Below are 22,894 nucleotides of genomic sequence, written 5' to 3'. Positions count from 1 at the left end.
ATCCATGTCTTTTGGACCATTTTAACACAGATTCATATTAATACACATTAATATTTTATTTTCCTTAACTTTAAACTTAGGGACTCCATATTAATTATTTTAATATCTCCTAAACTGTTTAAAATCTGCCCAAACCCTTTCTGGGTATTGGAGATCTCATGTGCCCTAAACTCTCCACCAAATTTTGTGGCTAGAGCACATCCGATGCTACCCCAAATCAACATTGAAATGAGATGAAACTAGGTGAGCAACCTCCTCGCAAGAACCCTAGGAAAACCCAGAAATATCTTGCGAACCCAAGTGGTGGAAATAGTCCCAAAGTGAACTGCGCCCTCCTCCAATAATTTGTGTTGTTCGATGTTGTATGCAACTAGGTATTTTTCCCTCTGAAATGCTCAAAAATTCTGCAAAATCAATCTTAGCCTCCACTCACCAAACCCACAAAAACCTAGAAAGGGTTTGGGTTGAATCCATCGGTCACCAGTACCCCCAAAACTGCAATCTCCTCCCACAGGCTGCCAAGAATGCTACAAGATCAAATTGCTGCAATAATGTCAAATTTCACCCCAAAAATGACTCCCCCTAATCCTGTGAAATTTCCTCTCTCTACCTAAGTGAAATCATGCTCCAAGCTCTCCACAAATCACGCCCCCTTAGTGATTGCGCACATACCCAATCATCCCTTGCACAGGCCCAAATTAGCGTAGCTCAGCTCACTCAAAATACCACAACTCCAACCCTGGAAATTCGCCAAGTATCTCTGCTCTACGGTAGGTGATTTTCCTGCAAAAATTCCTCCCCCAAACTTCCAATTCACTGCCTAACCCAACTCCACAAACTGCCTCTATGTCCTTGGAGAAATACTCCCTTATTGATGGATGCACTTGAAATTGGCTTCTCAAATGCCTACAACAATCTCCCTACAACTCCCCTAGGGTGACACTCAAGGTTCACCAAAGGAGTTGGAATTTCCACCCAGGAACTCCTTGTGCTAAACAACATTGATAGTCTTTGCTAAACAGCGCAAGAGAACTCTAGTTCAGATGTCAAATTGTCAAAAGCCCCAAAACGAGGTTCTCTCCTATTTATGCTCATTGGTCACTTTCCCTTGTGGGCTCCACCAAATTCAAATTCCTCCTCCCTCCTTCCCCACAAGTACGAGTTGCCGAAGGCTGCAAATTTCCCTTTTGGGTTGCTCCAACCATCCCCCAACACTTTAATCATTCTATTTTCCTTATGTTTGAGGCCTCCTCTTTGCAAAAAATCGAGTGGTGTCTCCTCAACCCACTTTTCCTAAGTTTTAATGCCAAAATATCTCCCAAACGCAAAAATTGCAAAAATGGAAATTATTCTTAAAAAAATTAATTAATTGGGGACATTATAGAGGAGTACTCTGACTTACATGATCACAAGAAGCATGGATCAGATTTGCACCATGAGAATCATGAGCTTCTACCTTTGGAGATCCCTTTGAAGGCTCAAGATATAGTAATGGATGAGATGGGCAAACATTCACCCTTGGGACCAACCATCGATGAAGTGCAAGTCGGTGTTGAGACATCCAGCGCGGGTCCAAGGATTTCAGATGATAGCCACCAGAGGAGATTTGAGTACATGAGGAAAGTGTTGAAAATGTAACTAGTGTCGGTCTTCATAATGTAATATAATCATTATTGTATTTATTATTATTATTTTATTTTTTGTTCAAGCATGTTCTTCATGCTCAATGAGTCCAAAAGAGTAAAGAAAAATTGTATTTGTATCTTGTCCATTTGGACAATTAAAAGAGAAGAGAAAGGAATTTTTTTTTAGTCAAAAGAGTCTAAAAAGGTTCAAGTCGGCCTGTCAAGTCAGCCTGTGTAAGTCGGCCTCAACCCTTAAAGTGACAATTGTTCAACCTCTTGACGAGTATATATATGAAGCTAGTCCAACCTTCTTAGGATTCATTCATCCAATGAACAAGAAAGACATCTGAAATTAGCAAAGGAGCAAAGAAGTCAAGGAAAGAAGAACAAAACAAAAAGGATACTCCTAAAGTTGACCAAATACTAATCTGAAGCAGCTCGCATTTTTCTGTGACAAAGACTGAACTTCTGAAGTTGTCAGAGGCCTAATTTCATCCTGCTAATTACAGATCCGAGATCTCTGAGATTTAACCAATTTGAAGACAGAATTGACTAGTGTTGACTCTGATTGTTTAAGGTGACTTGAAGGTGTTGACTTTGACTGCTTAAGGTGATTTGAATTTTGGAGGGTTCAAGGTGGTCTTTTGGTGGCAGTTTAGTCTTGTCTTTGGTCTTGGATATCTCATTTGATATGATCATTGGGTATTCCCCCATGTGGGGTTTTGCCCTGGATTGGAGCCTATATCTTGGTGTGTTTCACTTTCTTGTGTTCTCTATGTTGTATAATTGCTTGATGAAGAAAACATTATAATTAATAAGAAGCATAATAATATTCACAAGTAATTATCAAGAAGGAAAATCGTCTTTGTCTTTGATTTTCTAACATTGTATCAGAGCTAAGGTGAAGAAAGAAAGATCACAGTTTACTATTTGGAGACACTCTTACAAGGCAGAAAGAAGAAGATCATCAATATTTGAAGACATCTTTGAAATAACATTTTGGTAGCAGCTCTCTTTCAAGTTAGCACTCTTCCAAGTCTATATGTCTAATCCAATGGAATTTATGTGCAAGGAAAGCAATAAGCTTGATGGAGCATCTAACTTTAAAGCCTAGAAAAAGAGAATTGACTTAGTCCTTAAAGAAAATGATGTCATGAAATTCGTTCAAGGAAAAGTTCCAGCACCAGATAAGGATAATGCTCAAGAGGTGGAAAAATATGAAAAAGGAGAAATTAGGGCTCAAAGGATTCTCTTTGAGTCCATCAAAGACCACCTTATCACTTTTGTATCAGAATTATCTACAGCTAAAGAAGTTTATGATACCCTGGTGAAATTGTACTCCATCAACACAACAGGTCACAAGATAGCCTTACGAACTCAACTCTATCAATCAAAGATGACGAAAGAAGACACTATAGCTTCATATTTCATGAAGATATCAAAGATTAAAGATCAACTTCAAGAAGTTGGTGAGCAGATATCTGATTCAGAAATGATTACCATTGTAATCAATGCTTTACCTAAAGAATGGGATGGTTTTGCAAGTAGCATCTATGCTAGAAAAGAAACACCATCATTTGAAGAATTATGGGCTCAATGTACACTAGAAGAAACCAGACTAAAGGCTAAAAGCAATACTCAACCTGTCAATGAGGACTCTCAAGCCTATGCAGCTAAATCTAAGAAGAAGAAAAACAAAAATAAAAACATGTCCAAAATCCAATGCTTTGGTTGTCATGAATATGGACACTACAAGGCAGATTGTCCTAAGAATCCTAAGAACAACAAAAGGAAGGAAAGATCTGAAGCATTAACAGTTGAAGATGAAGAAGCTCCAAAGAAACAGAAGGAAGATCCCAAGGATCTCTACTATTGAAAGATCATGAGGATTATGACTGATGCAACATGCACTAGGTTTGAAGCTTGAAGTTTACTTTTCATAGGAGATAGACATCACAATCATGAAAGCTATAGTTTGTGTCAATTTACTAATAGAGGTCTGTTTAGAAGGAAACTCCATCAGCAACATCATTGGAAAGAAGCCTAGCAGAGGTATCAAAGAAATCAGTTGCAGATTAAAGAGAAGTCGGTTGATGACAAAGACCATTTAAATCTTGACAACAGACATAGGAGTTGGAGAGTCTGAAATGGAGGAGCAGACAGTATGGATAGGCCGATTTCACCATCCACCAAGAGCTAGATCATCATGTGAGGGTTCACAAGAAGGCTGCAGACCTCAAGGAGTTCGAGCTAGGAGGAAGAATGGCAAACGGCTGGTTTCTTTGCTCTTAACTTCTGGCAGATCGAGCTCATGTGAGGCTGCTCTTGAAATTCTGGGCACATGATCTCTGTGGTATCTCTTTGTGCAGGTCATATCAAATTCTAGAAGAGCAGAGAGGGTCGAGACCCTATTTTGTGATGGCTAGTAGGCTGCAAGGTCTGTAAATAAGCCCAGCAAAAATGGAAGTGGTCCTGCACTGGAATCTAGGACCAGAACAGAGGAGACCACAGGCTTGATATTGACTGAGGAAACCCTAGGTTGGGGCCACAGAGATCTGGTGTTTAGGTCAAGGTTCAGTCAAGTATAGGTCCCAGAACTATAGATCCATATGAGCTGTGCCGAGTCTCTCACGAAGGCAAGTGCTGATGTTTTGCTATGGGAGCATAGGGTATGTCATAAGGTTTAGGACAGCAGGTCGGATTCCCTAATTAGAGCTGCTTCATGTATGTACAGTAAACCCAAATCTGGTATAAAAAGTCTGTTCGAAGATTGAGACCATCAATGGTGATTTCTGTGCTAGTTTGAGGAGGCCATGACCTAATGGAGACTGACAAGAAGTCTGTCCTGTCTCAATATTTAGGACCGCAGATCCCTGTGATAATCAGCTGATTTCAGAAGTCTGAGATGTGTCTTCAAGTTTGGACTGTGTTGAAAGATTTATGAAATGGGCAGGGGCTGTCATAGAGTGTAGTAATAATTTGAAAGGTTGTAGGTCTGTTCTAAGCATGTTGAACAGCAGTTATGATGTCCTAAGATAAGTCACTTTGCAGTGGGACAAAGGATTGATAGAGGGCTGTTTGGTTGCCCTAAGGATTGGTCTTTGAAGGAGTCAAAAGATAATTCAAGAGGGTTGATGTTACAAACCCTAGTATAGTGAGCAAGAAGGTGATGTTACAGGACATCCAAAATACTTGTGTTGGCAAGAGAAGAGAGCACATGAAAATGCAGACTAAGACATGCGCTTTCAGGTTGTAACAATGTGGCTCCATATGGGGATTGCACTCCCTTGTGGCATTCATCTGTATGTGCAAGGTGAATCAAAGGGTTGGCTATCTGTGACATAATGGATTAGAAACTTCACATCTATGTCATTTGCTACAACAATGTTCTCAATAACAATTTATTACAAAAGACGTGAGAATTTTCATTTACCTACTCATTTTCAACGGGCACTACATATCAGGCATGATCTCGAAATGCCACAGAGAACATATAAAAGAATCCTACTGCTCATGAATATCGAGCTTATTCTTCCTACCTGGCAGACTCTGCTATTTGATTTCATTAACATTACTAATGAATTATGAATATATTTTTCTGTAGCTGAGTGTTTATATGATATATCTTAGATGGCCACCTCGTTGTGTTAGTATTCAGCAGATTCTACTATAAAATGTTTAGTAGCTCTGGATGATCAATTTTGATGAAAGATGTGATGCAATTTCACAGTTCTGATTTTAACTTGTTTGCAAGAATCGAGATAAAGATTTCTTTCTCCCCTTCAACTTTTTGTCAATTTATTATGTCAATAACTTGTGTCTAGAACCGCTATTCAATTCTGGAAGGAGTGATGATGGATTTATACTAAATGATTTGACTTTGAACTTTCTGTCTGCAGGTAACACTGCTGGTATATTTTATGCTGAAGTATGCAACAGAGATGGTGATTTCTGAATCCAATGTAGTTGCGACATATTATTTCAATTGGACAGCTAGATCATTGGCTGTTTACCTTGCATTGCTTGGACTGACAGTGTTACCAGTCAATATTGTTGTTGGCAATTATATCAGCAATATGTTTGAGGATAGGTAAATAAATATCTGTAATTTTTACTGGTGCCTCAGGTTTTATTTTCAGAATTGCGCATATGAGTAGTGGAAAAACGGTGTATTACCAAAGGGACTTAATGATTGAATACATTAATTATTTCTCTAAAAGCAAATATTCTAGCATTAAATCACCCCTCCTTCAGTTTTTGACATACCTGCAGATATATTTTGCAACCTCCAAAGTGTTGTTTCTAGTTTCAACTTTTCAAACACAGGAGTAAGATCTTGTCTTTATATCATTTGCTTATGTATATTGGACCTTGCTTCTTGGATGGGAGAATATGTATTTTGATGTCTCCAAAAATTCTAGAAACTTGAAAGTCATATTTATAGAATCAGAAAGAAGCAGACATTGTATGTATATAGATAGTTGAAACAGTTCCCCTATAAGATCACCATCTTTAAAGTATCGTGTGCCCTGGAATAGGCAAGAATCAGAGGTTTTGCACTCTCAAGTCTCTTTCCAATTTTTCAAAGAACTTTTACCATATGCTAGTAATGTTAGAAAAAAAAAAATATTATGCATGTAGCATTACATTTTTGTTTGAAGATGCAGTCAAGCAAGTGAATTTGCAATCTTAGGAATTTCCAGTTTTATTTAAAAATTGGAAACTCTTGAAGATGTTTCCTTTAAGAATTTTTAATTGATTCCTCCATTCAATACCAAGGAACATTTGCTGTTGGTGTTATGGCTAGGATCTGTGAAAATTCCTGAATCTAACACATCAGAAACCCCTACTGCAATTACTGGTTTACAATCTCATACTTGTTCGTTACATTAACAAGTTATTTAATTGCATAAACATCGAAGTAAACACTATTGCAGTCTTCACAAATATATAGATCATGCACTGAAGTAAACAGAAACAATAACACAAGGGACAACATTATTTTTGGACAATCGTCCCCGGAAAAACCCAATTCGGGAAAACTGGTGCAACATATAGAGGGTTTGTATTATTAAGCAGATTTCGTGAATACAACTAGGGTGTCAGAAATGGCTCACCCAACAGAAAATTTCTTCAGCAGTAGTACCTCTATCCGGAGACAGATATTCCGACAAATCAGCAACCGGATGATCAAACCCCACAACGACTACGACTGTTCCCAATCCTGGACAGCGAAAGCTGCTCCAAGCACAGCTTAGGAACTGTGTCACTCCTCCAAGTGCTACGTCACCCTCTCCTGGCTCAGAATCTACTGATCTGCTCCTAGTTTGCCCCACAAAATCTCCCCAGCACTACCTTTGTGGCCCAGCGTCAGCTTCTGTGACTTCTGCGTCTCACTACGTCAGCCCTCTGCATCAGCTTTACGGCCTCGCAACTCTTCTAGGGCTTACGCTGTCTCTCTTGGCACTGTGCTACCTCTCTGCTATGTATTCTTCAGCCTCGAATGGAAAACCCTTGCCGAACTGCCCCTCACTGCAACTGATCACTAACTCGATTTCCTCAGCAAACCTTGCCCCAAAAAATCAAATTCTTGATCTCTCTTGGTGTATCTCCAACTAACCCTCAAACCTCCTGTTATACTTTTGCTGTTGATGAATCAACGACCAAGATTATGTCCCTAATCAACGCCTAAGATTAGAACTAGCTTGATCCTTGCCACTTAGAATTTTCTCACCCATATTTTATTAATACACATTAATATTTTTATTTTCTTAAGTTTAGAATTAGGAACCCATTAAAAATATTAATTATTTTAATAACTCCTCATCCAAGTGGAATTTCTCCAAACGATTTCTAGGTCTTGGAGATCTCATGTGCCTTAGCCTCTCCACCAATTTTCAAGGCTAGCTAGACTCTAGAACACAGTTGATGCTACCCAAAATCAACAAGATGCAAGGGTTGCATTCTCCTCCTCCTCCTTGGGCTTCGTCCCACTGCTGCTGCTGTTGTCAAGTTTGCACTTGACCAAGTCTCTCCTCATCTCTTCCTACTCAAGAGCAGCCCACATCCCTTCCCAATCTGGAAATTTCTCTCTTCCCAGGATACTCTTGACAAATACTTGTCATTCTTCTGAAACAGAATTCAGGGCCAGCCTCACCATCTTGGTAGGCTGAGGTGTTGACCCCACAGTTTCCAACGAGTCTTGGATCTCTTAAAACTTCATTAGGAACAAATCAATGCATTCCCCCTTTTGCATCTGCATGGATCTCATCTTCTGTTCCAAGTACATCTTCCGCTGCTCGGAAGATCCTTCGTATAGCATGGCCAATGCTTCCCACATGTGTCAGGCAATATCCTTGCCGACAATGTGACATACTACGTGATCTCTCACTCCGTAGAGGATCAACCTCTTAGCTTTCACCATCTCGGCCTTGTACTTCTTGAGCGGATCTGGATCTGTGGGTACAGCTACCATACTATCGACATAGGTTTCGAGATCGTGCTCATCCAGAAGGCATGAGATCCTTGCCTTCCAAATCACATAGTTGGATGCACCCTCCAACTGATCCTGATCTCGCAACCCATTAGCTACCATCTTTGCCAACGAAAGGCCGAACTACCTCCTCTCTCCTCTGCGTTGTTGTTGGGCTGGCCTACACACTCCCTGCTGGAGTTAGTAGATCTGCTGCTCCTTGTTATTGCTCAGCAAATGAGAATTCAGACTTCTTGTCTGGAAGTCCTCTGAGGAAGAATTCCCTCAAGGTAGTGTCTCCTTCTCTCTTCTGATGTTTTTCTGCCCTAGCAACTGCTGCAGAAAATTGCGTCTCACCAGAAACTGCTTTGCGTTGAAGATTCTGTTGTGCCACTCCCTCTGCTACTGACAAATCTCAATCTGGAAATCTTACCTCTCTGTCGACTCACTCAGAGAGATCTTCCACAAAAATCTTGCCCTTCTGGTTTGGACTGCGCAATCCCTCTGGGGATTCGATTTGCTGCCTACGCAGCAATTCGACTTCCCTCCTCTTTAGCGCTGGGCTCTTCCAGCTCTGCTCTCTTTCTTCACCTGCAACTTTAATACCATGTGAAAATTCGGAATCCCTGATTCACAACTGCAACAACTGATTAAGTTCCTTCTGTTTGTTAATTACTTAATAAAATTATTTACTGCATCCTACAAAAAATACGGAAACTAATATACTGCAGCCTTCACCAATTAAATTAAATGCGGAAACAAGAAACTGAGAAAGAAGGAAATACACAACACATGACACTGTTATTCTTGGACAAATATCCCCAGAAAAACCCAATGCGAGAAAACCAATGCAATAACTGAGGGTTTGTATTATTAAGCAGTAGTTTTCTGAATACAATCTTTGGATGCCTTGTTGGCTATCCAATGTAGAGAATCTGACTGGCAGAATATTAGTGAGAAATACCTCACACTATCACTGGCGATCCAACACTGATCCAGGCCCTAAATGGTTGGCCCCGTGCTGGTTCTGCACAGCTACTGCGTCAACCTACGCAGTTTTGTGTCAACCTCTCTGGGGATCTGCGTCACCTCTTCTTGGATCTCCTGCGATCTGGAGATTCGAACTTCAGGCCTTCCAGTCTCACACCCTAACTTCCTGCACTGAAATTTGTCTCTCTTGGTTGGAATTTGAACTCCCTTTGAAGCTTTGCATTGCCTCTGCATGGCCTTACGTTGCCTCTTCTGGATCTCCCTCTGCCTCCTCTGCGATGTATTCTCGGATCAAGAAAATCTCCAATTAGAACTATCCCTGCCCCTGACTACAAGAAATCACTTCGATCTTCTCTCTAGCAACTGCTATGCTGCCTTCTCTGAGAAATTCGATCTCTTGATCTCTCACTGATGTGATTTCCAAATGCCCATCAAGCCTCCTCTTATAATCTTCTCGTTGAGAACCAACGACCCAAATTAGATTCTAATCAACGGCTTAGAACATTTTGGCTTGATCCTCATCTTCTTCTAGAAGTTTCACCCCAGTTTAATTAATATCCTTTAATTATTTTAATTTCATAAGTTTAGACTTAGGCACCCATTCAAAATAATTAATTATTTTAATAAAACTCTCTTCGTGGAATTTCCCAAAACGATTTTTGGGTACTGTGGAATACATGTGTCCTAGCCTCCCTGCAAGTTTTGAGGCTACGAACACATCCGATGCTACAAAAAATCAACAATCCCTAGGAGAAATGTTTTCTCCATGATGGTCCTTAGCCAACAACCAACAACCCCTCACAGCTACCAACTAGCTCGATGTGCCATTTCCCTGCCACTTGAGCCAGCGATGTGGTCTTTCACCCATTTGTCATGATCATATGTTTGAAGGTGGGCCTCCCAAACCTAAAGGTATGCCTTGTTATTTGGTAATTGAGTATTCCAGTTTATTTATCATGGAATCTTTGGGCATGGATTAATGGGGGGATTCGGCAGAAAAAGTGGTCTAGGTCTGTGCTCTTGTCCCCTAGGTCTCTTTTGAGATTTTAACCTTGCACCCTAGTCCCATGGGATCTCTTTTATTGACCTATTGGTTTTATGAATGGTACTACAGGGAAACCCTAATTTTGGTTGTGTGGTCCCGCTCCCCGATTCTCATATACTACTCCCCTTCTGCTCATTACACCCCCAATCATCTCTCCTCTCACCTGGTTCCACACTCCTCCCCTGGGTCTACATAGGGTCAGCCACCCCCTCCCCTTGCCCCACATCTTAGGTCGGGCCTGGAATGATGTCCGAAGGTTGATGCAGCTAAAAGAAAAAAAAAAGCATAACTGGCCACATTCAACAGGGAATTGTACCACAAAATGCAAAAGATGGCCGGGACAAAAGCATTTAGCACGTGGGCAAAATCCATGACATGAACTCTACCCCATTCCATGGCCATCAGCCTAGTTCTTACATGGCCCTTGATGAGCCTCCTTTATCATTCAGGAACCCATGATTATCCCAACCCCCGGAGGGCGATGAACTGCCCCACCTTATAAGGGGGTATCCACTGGTATACTTAATGCATCATGCTCTCATTATCTAGAGCCTTGAGCAATTAACCAAAGAAAATCATAAAAGGCAAAAGGCATATGAAGAAGGGTGGAAAAATCAAGGTTGAGGTAACTCATGCACCACGATTGCTCCCTCCTACACATTATTTACCCAAGTGTGGGCTTCCCTTTTATTAGCTACCCTTGTACCATGGCATGTGATCCAGGTTGCCCCCTTTCATTCCCTACTCCATTCCATCATTATGCCACATGCCACCATCATTTGAAGGATGTACCACAGACATACCACCCCCTTTAGAGGTAGAAACCACCTAATAGGATGTTTGGTTAACCCTATTTGGAGCTGGGAGACATTAGCACATGCCAAAGCCCACTATGGAAGGGCATGCCATTATGAAGTGCTCACTTGTTATCCATGGTTTATAAACTCTTTTACTTGATTTATTTAATGACTTGGTGTGCTGGAAGGCATGGGGACGCATTGGATCTTATGCAGGATTGCAGGTGGTTTCCATTTGGGTTTGGTCTCCCTATACGGGGTCCTGACCCCAGAGGGCTACATTGGCACATATAGGGTGTGCTAAGTCACATGACACGAGGACACGAGACACGGAGGACACGTAAATACGTGGTATTCAATATGAAATGCAGCGACCTGGAAACAGGACACGTAAATACGTGGTATTCAATACGAAACGCAGCGACCTGGAAACAGGACACGGGGGACACATTTTATATATATTTAATAAAAAATATATATATATATATATATATATATATATATATATATATATATATACCGAAATATAGTTTTTTATCCATATTAAATTGCAGGTTGCAGCTTATCTAATCAAATTAAAATATAATTACTTCTCAAAGTTCATAGTTCACTTTAAAAAAATAAATAGAATCAAAATTTACAACTTACAAGCACATAAGAATAGATATTAAAACCATAAAATGCAGATTTTCCATTAAGTCATCAAAATCAAAATGTATCACTGTTCAGTGCTTGCAATGTACATAGATAGATCATAGACTACAGTAGATACTGACTCCTGAGAGAATGCCAATGGAAAATACAAAAGAGTAGATACTAGATACTAGATACAAAATAAGTAGGAATATCATAGCTCGGTACTGGTCCATGAGTCATGACTCATCACTCTATCAATAGTCCATGTCCTCTATGTCATAGTCACCATCACTGCCACTGCCATCTGACTGTACTCCATCCTCCTCCTCTATGCCCAATCCAGGATCTGCTACTGTGGAGGATGACCCCTCAAGATGCTGTGTCTCATCATCAAAAGTCACTGGCTCTAGCACTGGGTCATTAAGATCCATGTTGGCTAATGCCAACTCAATACTGTCGTCCAAGCCCATATCATCAGGAAACACATCCCACATCTTTGTTTTTCGCTTCAACTACTCCTCTCTCTGCCTGTAAATAAGACGAAGGTTGGTGTGCACATACACCATTGTCTCCGCCCTGGATTGCTCAAGCCTGCTCTTTTTCAAACTATATAGATTCCCGTAAGTGCTCCAATTCCTCTCACAACAAGAAGATGAAGTAATTTGAGAGAGGACCCTCAAGGCTAACTGTTGTAGAATAGGGCATGCTGCCCCATGAGTTGCCCACCATGCATAGGCACTTTTGACCCCCCTATATCCAAGTACATCATATGCCCCAAATCTCCTGGTGCCAGTGGAGAACTCTACAAAGCCTTCCTCCACCTCAAGAAAAGATGTGTTATCCTGAAACATCCCTCTGAATGCTATCTTCCTCCCCTGTGAAATCTCTCCATCCATGTGAGGAGGGTATCTGTGTGAGGTCCCACCATGGAGCCACTCTTGACTGTAGTACTTGGGATTCAAAGAGTGAGCTAAGCAATGCAAAGGTGTGCAATTCTTATCCCACCTAGAGATAAGAATATCCTGTATGGTGGACCATAAGCTCTCTGCTGATGTCTCATATGCAGGGCACTCATTCTCCATAACAATAGTCTTCACAGACTCAATCATGGAATCCCAACCCTCATAAACCTCTCCTAAGATGGGCTGGTCCGTGTCTGCAAACCGCAAGAAAGAAATGATAGGGTTCATGATCTTTATGGTAAGATCCACCCTTTCCCACCAACCATCATCTAACACTATGTCCTTTACCTTTTTTGAAGCTGTTTGATCCGTCTTTCTCCAAAAAGACCAAAGATCTAAAATAACCATGGCCCCAAGAGCGGCCTTCACCTCCTTCAACCTCTTAAGCATGATGAACGAGGAAGCAAACCGAGTATCTGCAATCTTCAACAAGGATAGATGTGTGTACTCTTTATATATTGTGAGGGCATTGGTATGGTTTTGCACAAAATTTCGGATATGGCGTGCATCCTCAATAAGATTGCCAATCCATGTCACATCTGAAGCAATAGATTTGAGTGCCAAATTCAAGGAGTGAACAATGCATGGTGTCCAAAATATTTGTGGATATTTAGTTTCCACAATCAAGCCAGCTGCTTTGCAAACAGGTGCATTATCTGTGATAATTTGCACACAACTTTCAATGCCTACTTCTTCAATAACTTTAATAAACAGCTCACCCATATATTGTGCATCTTTGTATTGTCCAAGAGCATCAACTGCTTTCAAGAAAACCGGTCCATTTTGAGAATATACCATGAAATTGATGAGAGGATGGCGTGCTGTATCTGTCCATCCATCAGAGACAATACTGACACCAGATGAGATCCATGATGATTTAATAGGTTGTAGAATTTTATCCACCTCCTTCCTTGCCTTCACCAACAATGTGGTTCTAAGTTTTTCTGAACTTGGAGGCACATACCCAATTGGAGCCCTATCAACTAGAGCTCGACAAGCCTCAATAAACATAGGAGACCGTGCAACATTAAAAGAAATGAAGTTGAGATAGAAAAAGAATGCCAATGTAAGATCAACCTCATCTCGCTGCTCACGCTGAAAAATCTTGTCCATTGGACCACTATAAGTTGGGGCTGCCCTCTTTTTTGTTGGCTGAATTTCTTTTCTCCCAAATCTATTAATATTAGAATTCCTCAAGAATGGAAGAGGATCTTCATTTTTACTAGCTTTCCTGCTTGCTGCCACCACATTCACAGAGCCAGCTGCATCCTCCCTTATCAAATCCATTCTTTCGTCCTGACTGATAGTTTTGCATGATGCAATTCCACAAGGCAGGTCCAACAAATGGCCCCTAACTCGATTGTAAGTGCTCTTATATTCAAGCTTGCAGAAATTACAAGACCATTGCACATTCCCTCCCAGACCAGTCTTTGGCACTTGCTTCTTGGTTACATGCTTCCAGAGATGGTATTTTTTTAGCTGTGCTTGTTGTCTTGCTGCAGCAGCATCATATTTTAATGTTGGCTAACAAACACCTACAGCTTCACTTGAAGCACTTGGGGCACTATGACCAACAGAAGGTGTAACACTTGGAGTTGGAGGGCGGGGACCACGAAAAGCACTGCCCTTCCTTTGACCTCTGCCGGCTGCCTTGGATGATTGAGCCATTAATGTGAGAACTGTTATAAATTCCACACACCTTCACCTACAAAAAAACAATTAAAGTCACAATTAAAGTCTTGCTGTTTCTGACTGTCTGTAAATTCAAATTGTCAATCTGTCTGTTTATTAATTATGAATTTGACACTCTACACAGGTAAGAGGATGACTATTTGGCATAAACTTGTATATTTCTGTCTACTGTGCAGGTTTCTCTCATGGACATATGGACTATGGTACACAGTCCCCTTCAATAGTCCTGTTGGCCCTCCCTGTTTTGATTTTCCTCTAGTTTTATGTCGATAAATTGATAATCATTATATTGGATTAAAAATTATTTTTTATGACTCAGAATGTTTCATCTGAGCAAACAACAGAATCTGGAGTTGATGGTAAGAAATCAGTTGTTGAATTAGATGCAGTTACAAGTGGTAATTCAACTGACTTGCATACTTCAGAAAATTCTGTCAGAAATAATATCTATACATCCAGGGTAGTAGACAGTGGAGCAATAAAAGATGTGGAGAGTCATGAGACATTTATGTCTTCCCTAGAAATTTCTGAAGATGAAGATCTCACGATCTCAACAGATCCTTCCTGTGTTGTCTCAGTTTCAGCTCAACGTTGTAATGTAAAACTCTCTGAATGCACTGAATCTGGAGATATTTTGGAACCCCATGAGCTATCCCCATTCTCAGAAGTTCTGGAAGATGAAAATCATGGTATCTTATCAGGTTCTAATGTTGTTTCATTTGCACTTGATAAGCATTGTGAGGCAAAGCAATCAGTTTGCAAGGAATCTGAAGAATTTTTGGGACCCCATCTGATATCTACATCTTCACTAAGGGAAATATTGGTACTATGATCACAGATTTCCATTCTGAGTCAGCATGCAAGCAGCAGTAGGGCACAAAACCTTGGACTTATTTTTAGATTTTTCCTTGAGAATCTGAGATCTTGCGTATAGTATCTTTGTTGTACAAATTTGGGCAAAATAACATTCAATACAATGCGTTGGTACCAAATCTTACAGAGTGCCTTCACATTGAAATTTCCATTGTCTACAGACTACAACATTTTCTATGGTAGTTTTCATTTGATAAGTAACATGGTATTATACTATTAAGTTTTCATTTTTCGATATCTGACTTTAATAAGTAACATGGTATTAATACGTAGGAAATTTGAAAGGATTTCTTCGACCTTTACCGTTGTTTTTGTAGGAATACAGTGAATGATTTCACCTGACACTCTCATGGAACTGAGACTTTGTAACTGCCTTAACACGTGGGTACTGGGTACTTATTTGACATTTAGACGCTATATATCGATGGTTAAAACCCTAAAAGGCTATACAGGAACCAGAATCGAAAGTTTCCACTGCTGGAAAAATATGTTGTATCTGTTGATCACTGCTAATATCTCGCCCTCTTACTGGATCATTGACATTTGTACGCTAGATTTGAGAATTCGGTGGTCAGTTGAACACACAGGGTTTAAATTTGCGACACAAATTTGGTGCCTTTTTTTATGTATCTCTCTGTGGTATTTATCCCACACGGATGACGGGCAATGGGCATTGATATCTTTAAGTTTATATTCTTCGATTGTGGATACAGTAAACAAGTCTTGGTGGAAACATATGGCCTCATGGTATCCTTCCTTGGTACTTCGAAGGAGGTGAACAGTTGGGATTTTGCAGGAATTAATCCGTCAACAGCAGCTAGACACTCTTAACAAAGACTTAATAAAAAATGACACAAATTACTGTATAAGTTTAACGCTTACTGGTTTAAGTTTTAAGTTTAACGCTCCACACGACAGAACACCCGCAGCTCGCTCCACACGACAGAACACTCCAAAGTCCAAACAAACGATAATAGGCCGGAATTAACCTTATAACTTATAACTTATAAACCACTTTTTTATAAATACGTATTCAATAAGCGAAATACGTTAGGGCATCGTTTTTCATTCACCAAATACGCGTATTCTAAATGTAAAGACACGATTCGAAAACGGACAATACGCGTTTTCTAAAAATATGACACGACTAGAAAACGTAGAATACGTATTCTATTTTTAGAATACGTTAAAAACCATATTGGACACGTATTTTGGACGTTTTCGTGTCCAATACGCAAAATACGGGACACGGGCCCCTAGGGGACGTGTCCTGTGACTTAGAGGGTGTGTGTAGCGAGCCATGGGCCTCCACAACAGCAAACAACACTACATGGATCCCCATATCCATTCAGATATTGCTCGTGGTTCACTTATTGGATGAGGAAGATGCACTTAATCCATCATGCCCAATTGACCCCATAGTTGCACCATACACTTGGCAGATGATCCAGGACTTGCACGATGATGTGGCATCACCTACACCATCATCCTAGCCCTTGCAGGCGATCTCCAAGTATCTTCGATTTGTTTGGAGACCCATGAGGACACTTGTGTGCCCCACATGTCATTTGGAGCACCACATGTTATACAACGGACCAACCCCTTGTCCACTTCTTTTGGGAGTTCAACTACACATTATGGCACATATGAACTCCATTAGGCCTCCTCCAAGGCCCAACGACATGCACTAGTCGTTATTCGACCTCTTGAGAGGGTTATTCTTTTGTTTATGAGCTAGTTTGGTGGGCTTGTCACCAAAAGTTAGTTATCTTGCACATTATTTTATTGTAGGGATAATTAGCTAAATCAAACTCATTAGAAGCAAGTGATGTGAATTCATTTTAGCATCATCACTTGGATTGGATCATATCTTCTTGTGAGATTTTCGCTATCTTTTGAGGATGAGACCTTTTGGATGAATGGATGAATTTCGATGTTTGGTTATTCTTATTTGTCTTGGAGATTCTATGATTGGCATATCTTGGTGATTGGATATATTCTTCTTACATGTAAGTACTACATTAATGCTATTTTGATTCTTTATTTTGTTGCATTCATGATATTGTGATTTTTGCTATTCTAGGGTTAATTTGTTGTTTTTCTTGGAACGAAATGGTGGAAATTAAATCTCTAAATAGTGTTGTATCATGATTGGGGCGTGTTTGAATGAATGAATGTTCCTAGAGACATCCTTGTCTTGACAAGTCACCAAATGTTGTTGAACAAAGTATAAATGACCTTGAAGCTACTGCCATTAAGCCCTAATGCCCAACAAAATTGTCTTTTAGGCCTCCTTGACAAGTGGAAATCAATCCAAACTCTAAATCTTCCATGACTCCATCTCTCCCAAAGGACAAAGCACTAGTCCTCCTCTGGTGATCACTTTAAAGCTTATTTCTTTCACCTTCCCCTCTTTTTCTAGGCCTAGCCTGCATAGGTCACCTAGGCCATCAATTATCTCACAATATAGCCATCCAAATACTTCGATTTTTGGTATGTTGTGTCCTCAAGAAGCCCTCCAAATTTCATGAGATTCCGATGGTGGGATCTTGAGATATCGCAAGCCCTAGATTGAAAACCAATTCTTGCCCTTGGTTTCCCTTAGGCTAGAAACCTCACTGGGATCCTTGCATTACCTTTCATTGAAAATTCATTCCTTGATCCCTTTCCTCTCCCTAATTAGGTCAAGTATATCATTGGTTGCTAAATCTCATCCTATTGACCTAACCTCGGGTCCACTTGGTCTTGTGTGGTCCCATGCACTATCAAGGTTAATTCTTCAAAGATCACCTAGAACCCAAGTTTCCACAAGAATTCTAAGGCTTAGGGATCTCCTTTCTAAGACACATACTCAAAACTTAACCCTTGAAATTCTCCTCGAGACCTTCCTAGAGAGCCTTCCATCTTGTCTTCCAAGACAAGCAAGCCACAATCTTGAGCCTCTCTTGTGAATAGGCTTCTAGGATCACCCTTCATCCTATGTCTGATCTATTCATCTTTTTGATCCTTATCGTACCCAGTCTCCTCCCATCAGTGAAAGTCCGTAAAGAGTAGGGAGTTTTAGCTGAGGTGACAGTGGGCTATTGCTCCATTGTTGCCCTTGACCCAGCAATTGTCACTTTAGGATTCCCTCCTAGGACCCCTGCTAGTTTGAGCGGTAACAATACCGAACTCCATCTAGGATCAATTGCTTCTCCTTCGCCATTTCCTTCCTATATTCCTTGAGCTGGTCTACATAGTGGGGAACTGCCACCACATTATCTATGTAGGCTTTCAGGCCATATTTATCTAGAAGGAAGGTCATCCTAGCCTTCCAGATGACATAGTTGGAATCTCCATCCAACCTATCATGATCTCTAAGCCCTACTGTGGCCATCTCTAATCAAGTCGAAAACTCCCTCTTTTCCTCTGCTTGGTTGTTGCTCTGCTACTCGCACTCCTGTTGATTTTGGTAGCATCGGATGTGCTCTAGCCTTGAAAATTGCTGAAGACGCTAAGGCACATGAGATCTCCAAGACCCAAAAATCGTTTGGAGAAATTCCACTCGGATGAGGAGTTATGAAAATAATTAATATTTTTAATGGGTTCCTAAGTCTAAACTTAAGAAAATAAAAATATTAATGTGTATTAATAAAATATGGGTGAGAAAGTTCTAAGTGACGAAGATCAAGCTAGTTCTAATCTTTGCCATTGATTATGGACTTAATCTCGGTCGTTGATTCATCAACAGGAAAATAATAAGAGGAGGCTTGAGGGTCAGTTGGAGACACATCAAGTGATCAAAGAATTCGATTTTCTGAGGCGAGGTTAGATAAGGAAATCGATTTAGTGATCAAAGTTGCAGTGAGGGACAGTTCAGCAAGGGATTTTCATCCAAGGTTGAAGAATACATAGCAAAGAGGTAGCGCAGTGCCAGGAGAGACAGGGCCGGCCCTAGAAGGGCTAACGCAGAAGCCGAAGAGCTGACGCAAAGGACGCAAAAGGTTGATGCAGGTGACGTAGAAGCCGCAGAGGCTGATGCTAGGCCTCAAAGGCAACGCTGGGGAGATTTTGTGAGGGAGATTGGGAGTAGATAAACATATTCTAAGCAGGGAGAGGGTGACGCAACTCCAAGAGGAGTGACGCAGTTCTAGAGCAGTGTTTGGAGCAGCGTTCGCTGTCTAGCATAGGGAACAGCCGGAGTCATTGTGGGGTTTGTCAGCCGGTTGTTGATTTGCCAGAATATCTGTTTTCGGATAGAGGTACTACTGCCAAGGATATTCTCTTTTGGGTGAGCCATTTCTGGCACCCAAGTTGTATTCACGAATTTGCTTAATAATACAAACCCTCTATATGCTGCACCGATTTTCTCAAATTGGCTTTTTCCGGGGATAATTGTCCAAAAATAATGATATCCCTTGTGTTATTGTCTCGGTGCATGATCTGTATATTTGTGAAGGTTTCCATAGTGTTTACTTCAATGTTTATGCAATTAAATAACTTGTTAATGTAAAGAACAACTAGGAGATTTTAAACCAGTAATTGCAGTAGGGGTTTCTGATGTGTTAGATTCAGGAATTTTCACAAATCCCTTCTGGAATGCGCAGATCTGCTAGCTACTACTTCTAATCTGCCTGGCAAAATCGAACTTCTGAGACTCAAAGTTCCTAGAGAGAAATTTTCCCTCTGTGTGTGATTTTCTCTTACACCCGATGCTGGTTCTGCGGCTACAAAAACCTATGCGTCCAACCAAGGAATCTTCTCAATGAAAAACTGAGTTGTTGTTGCTCCCTCTGCCTGCTGAAATCACTCAATCTGGAAGGTAGAATTTTTCTGCCACTCTACTCTTAAAATTTTGAACTTCCCTAAGAAACTCGGCCTAGCTGACAATGGACTGCGCTGTCTCTAGGAATTTCGACCTGTTGCTCCTACTGAACAACGGAATTCCCTCTTTCACATATAAGCTTCCTGGCTAATCACTCGCGCTCCGATACCATGTGAGAATTTTCAATTTATCACAACAACTGGAAATTATTTTCCTGATTGTTAATTTTTTTAACAATTTATTTACAGTTTGCTATAGCAAATACCAAACAATTCACACTGTGATTTTTACAAATAAAATACTGTGGAAATAATAGCACTGGAAACTGAGAAAATCTAGCACACACACACAAAAATGACACCGTTATTTTTGGACAATTGTCCCCGGAAAAAGCTCGGTGCAACAGTTGAGGGTTTTTATTATTATGCAGCAGTGAATTTTGAGTACAATCTATGGATGCCCAACTAGCAATCCAAACTACAATAAAATCTTGCCAAAATTATTTAAGGGAATTTCCCTTCTTCCATAGGAAACCCCGACACAACTTCCCTTAAAAAAATTTGTGCTTTTGGACCCTCTGCGTAGTGTTTGTGTAGAGCCTTGGACGTCTAAGCCCAAAACTTCGTCTGATGAAGTCATTCTGCCTACCTCTGCTGAGGAAACTGATTCTCCCGCCCTCTGGAATACTTTCCTGGCCTCTGGAAGCTGAATCGATTTTTCCTCTAGTCAAATCGAATTGCTTTTTTGAAGCAATTGCGTTGCCTCATCGAGAATAACTCGACCTCTTTGCTACTGCCTCTCTGGATCTGGAAAACTTCCTCTGGATCACTTACTCTTCCCCTCATTGTCTCTTCTTCCTCACTGAAGCTCGAAATCTCCAGCAACTGACTATTGCTATTTTGGAAAATTGAATTCTCCAAGTGGCTTTGATGTTTTCTCCATCACCACATCGATCCGTTATTATATCTTCTTGTTGGGACTCCAACGGGGAATATTAAATCTTAATCGATGGTTCAGATCATTTCTAGATCTATCTGTGTGAGTTTCTAGAGAATTCTCACCTTGAATTAATTAATTCTGATTAATTAACCAATTTTCCTAAGTTTAGACTTAGGAAACATTAAAAAATTGGTTAATAATCTAGTTAAGTCATCTCTAGGTGGAATTTCCAGAAACAATTTATGGGTTTTGGAGATTTCATGCATTCTAGCTTAGTGTCAGTCTTTCCAGCCTTCCTCCAGTGATCAAATATGCTCTTACAAAGTGATCTCAGAGTGTCAAGGTCAAATTTTGTCATTTCAAAGAGTTTTCAAGCAAAATTTGGTCACTAGGCATTAGGTCTAGGGTTTGCTTTAACTCCTTCTAAAGTTGTCAAAATGTCGGTCTATGTCATTATTCAGCTGAGTCTATCATCATTCATAGGGTTGTCATTATCATCTCAGTGTCTAATGAGTCATTTTACACCTTGTTCATGCTTCAGTTGCGCCCAGGCAAGGTCATTTCCCTCTCCTAGGGTTTTGAAACCAATTTCTCTTGGACGGTCAAATCATCGGCAAAACTTGTATCCTGATGTTCATACACCTTCCCCTATCCTTCATGTACCTTATCAAATGCTTCCCATCACTGAGATCCCCCAAATTCCTCATTTTTGCACAAACCCTAGTTTCTAGCTACAACCTGGCAATTTTCTAGGTTTGGCCTGTGTTTTGCCCTTTTGGACCCCTTTCTCTCTCTTAATCTCTGAGATTCCACTTTCCCCTGCTTCCTAACATCCCTCCCCACTCTCAAAAATTTCCCCAAGAATTTAGAAGCCCCCTATCCCCTTCATTTCGCTCCATTTCGACAAAATTCCTTGTTTCACACATCGGGACAAGTCGCACTCAAATGCTGTTCCAGAGCAATAAAAGATGAATTTTGGAAAACTGAGAGAGGTTTTTGTTTACAACATGCCAAGGAAGAAAAACCTCCTTCACTTTTTGCACAGGTGTCATGGTTTTAAAGAAATGTCAAAAATACCGGCGAGAACGAAGGTGCTCCAAGGACGGTTGGCCAAAGCACAAAAACGAAGGAAAACGCCCGATCCACTCCAAATTTTGGCCAAAGCCTCTTTGACTGAGCATGGTACTTGATTGGGGACTCCCAGCCCAAATTTCAAGAAATTTGGAGAAAATTTTGTCATTTGTGAATTTTTTATGCCAAACACAGGTTTTCTCCATTAACGGGTCTCACCCCCCGCGCGACCCTTCATCATGGCAACTCCATTTGACAAAAACTCAGCATTTCCTGATTTGTTATGCAAAGTTACATATGCCCATGGATGGACTTGAGTTTTTATGGAGTTTTGGGCCTCCAGAAGGTCAAAATACATGAAAATTTTGACTTTCTGCCACTTTTTTGAACTGCAGAAAGCTGTCTTGGGAGAATTGGTTTTTGACAGGGCAAATGAACTCCAAATTCAAAAATTCCAGTTGGGTTGGAAAGTAGACTCACAGACCTTTCCAACAAGCCCACTTTTGCTCAATTTGGCCACCTGCAAGTGCCTCAAACAGAGCTCCAAAGGGGCGCGACCCGTCAGGCAGGGGGCGCGACCTGTCAAGCAGTTTTTTGCCAGATTGCACTGTACAGACCAGAAAACGCAGATTTGACTCAGTTTGACTTTTTGGGGTTGAAGATGATTATCTTTGATGTAATTTTTGTAACTCTAAGACACTTTTACTCTTGTTGAACACTTCTAGAAGATTCATTCATGTAATGGGTAAATATGTAATGTATGAATTGGTTTCCAAGTTTATAGAGGCAAGTTGTTTTGACTGCCTAGTTTGTAGTGCTTAGTTTAGAAGTGGTTGAAACAACTCCTAGGATAGTGAGCTCGACCCATGGAGGCAGGGAAAGAGGTTAGATCATCTATATTATGTACTTTCTTGCTCATTTTCATAGTTGGACTCTTGAGGGAGAAGCTATCATTGTATTATTCACTGTATCTCTGCAATTTTTGGCT

At 40.6% G+C, this 22,894-nt stretch overlaps 1 protein-coding gene across 5 annotated transcripts in view; it reads left to right on the top strand.

Moving 5' to 3' along the window:
* LOC149236731 (SPX domain-containing membrane protein OsI_17046-like) overlaps positions 1–22,894 on the top strand; it is a 396,789-nt gene that overhangs the window by 343,044 nt on the left and 30,851 nt on the right. For all 5 annotated transcript variants that reach the window (XM_089372475.1, XM_089372472.1, XM_089372474.1 and 2 more), the window contains one exon: positions 5,525–5,715. In XM_089372475.1, the coding sequence (XP_089228601.1) occupies positions 5,525–5,715 (191 nt within the window). The remainder of the gene's footprint in view (positions 1–5,524; positions 5,716–22,894) is intronic.

This window comes from Pinus tabuliformis, chromosome 8 (genome assembly GCF_031772625.1).
Source record: "Pinus tabuliformis cultivar Carrire ecotype Pingquan chromosome 8, CPIR1, whole genome shotgun sequence".
NCBI classification, from domain to species: domain Eukaryota; kingdom Viridiplantae; phylum Streptophyta; class Pinopsida; order Pinales; family Pinaceae; genus Pinus; species Pinus tabuliformis.
Note: the sequence above shows the minus strand (reverse complement) of the source record. Positions and strands in the feature narration are given on the sequence as shown.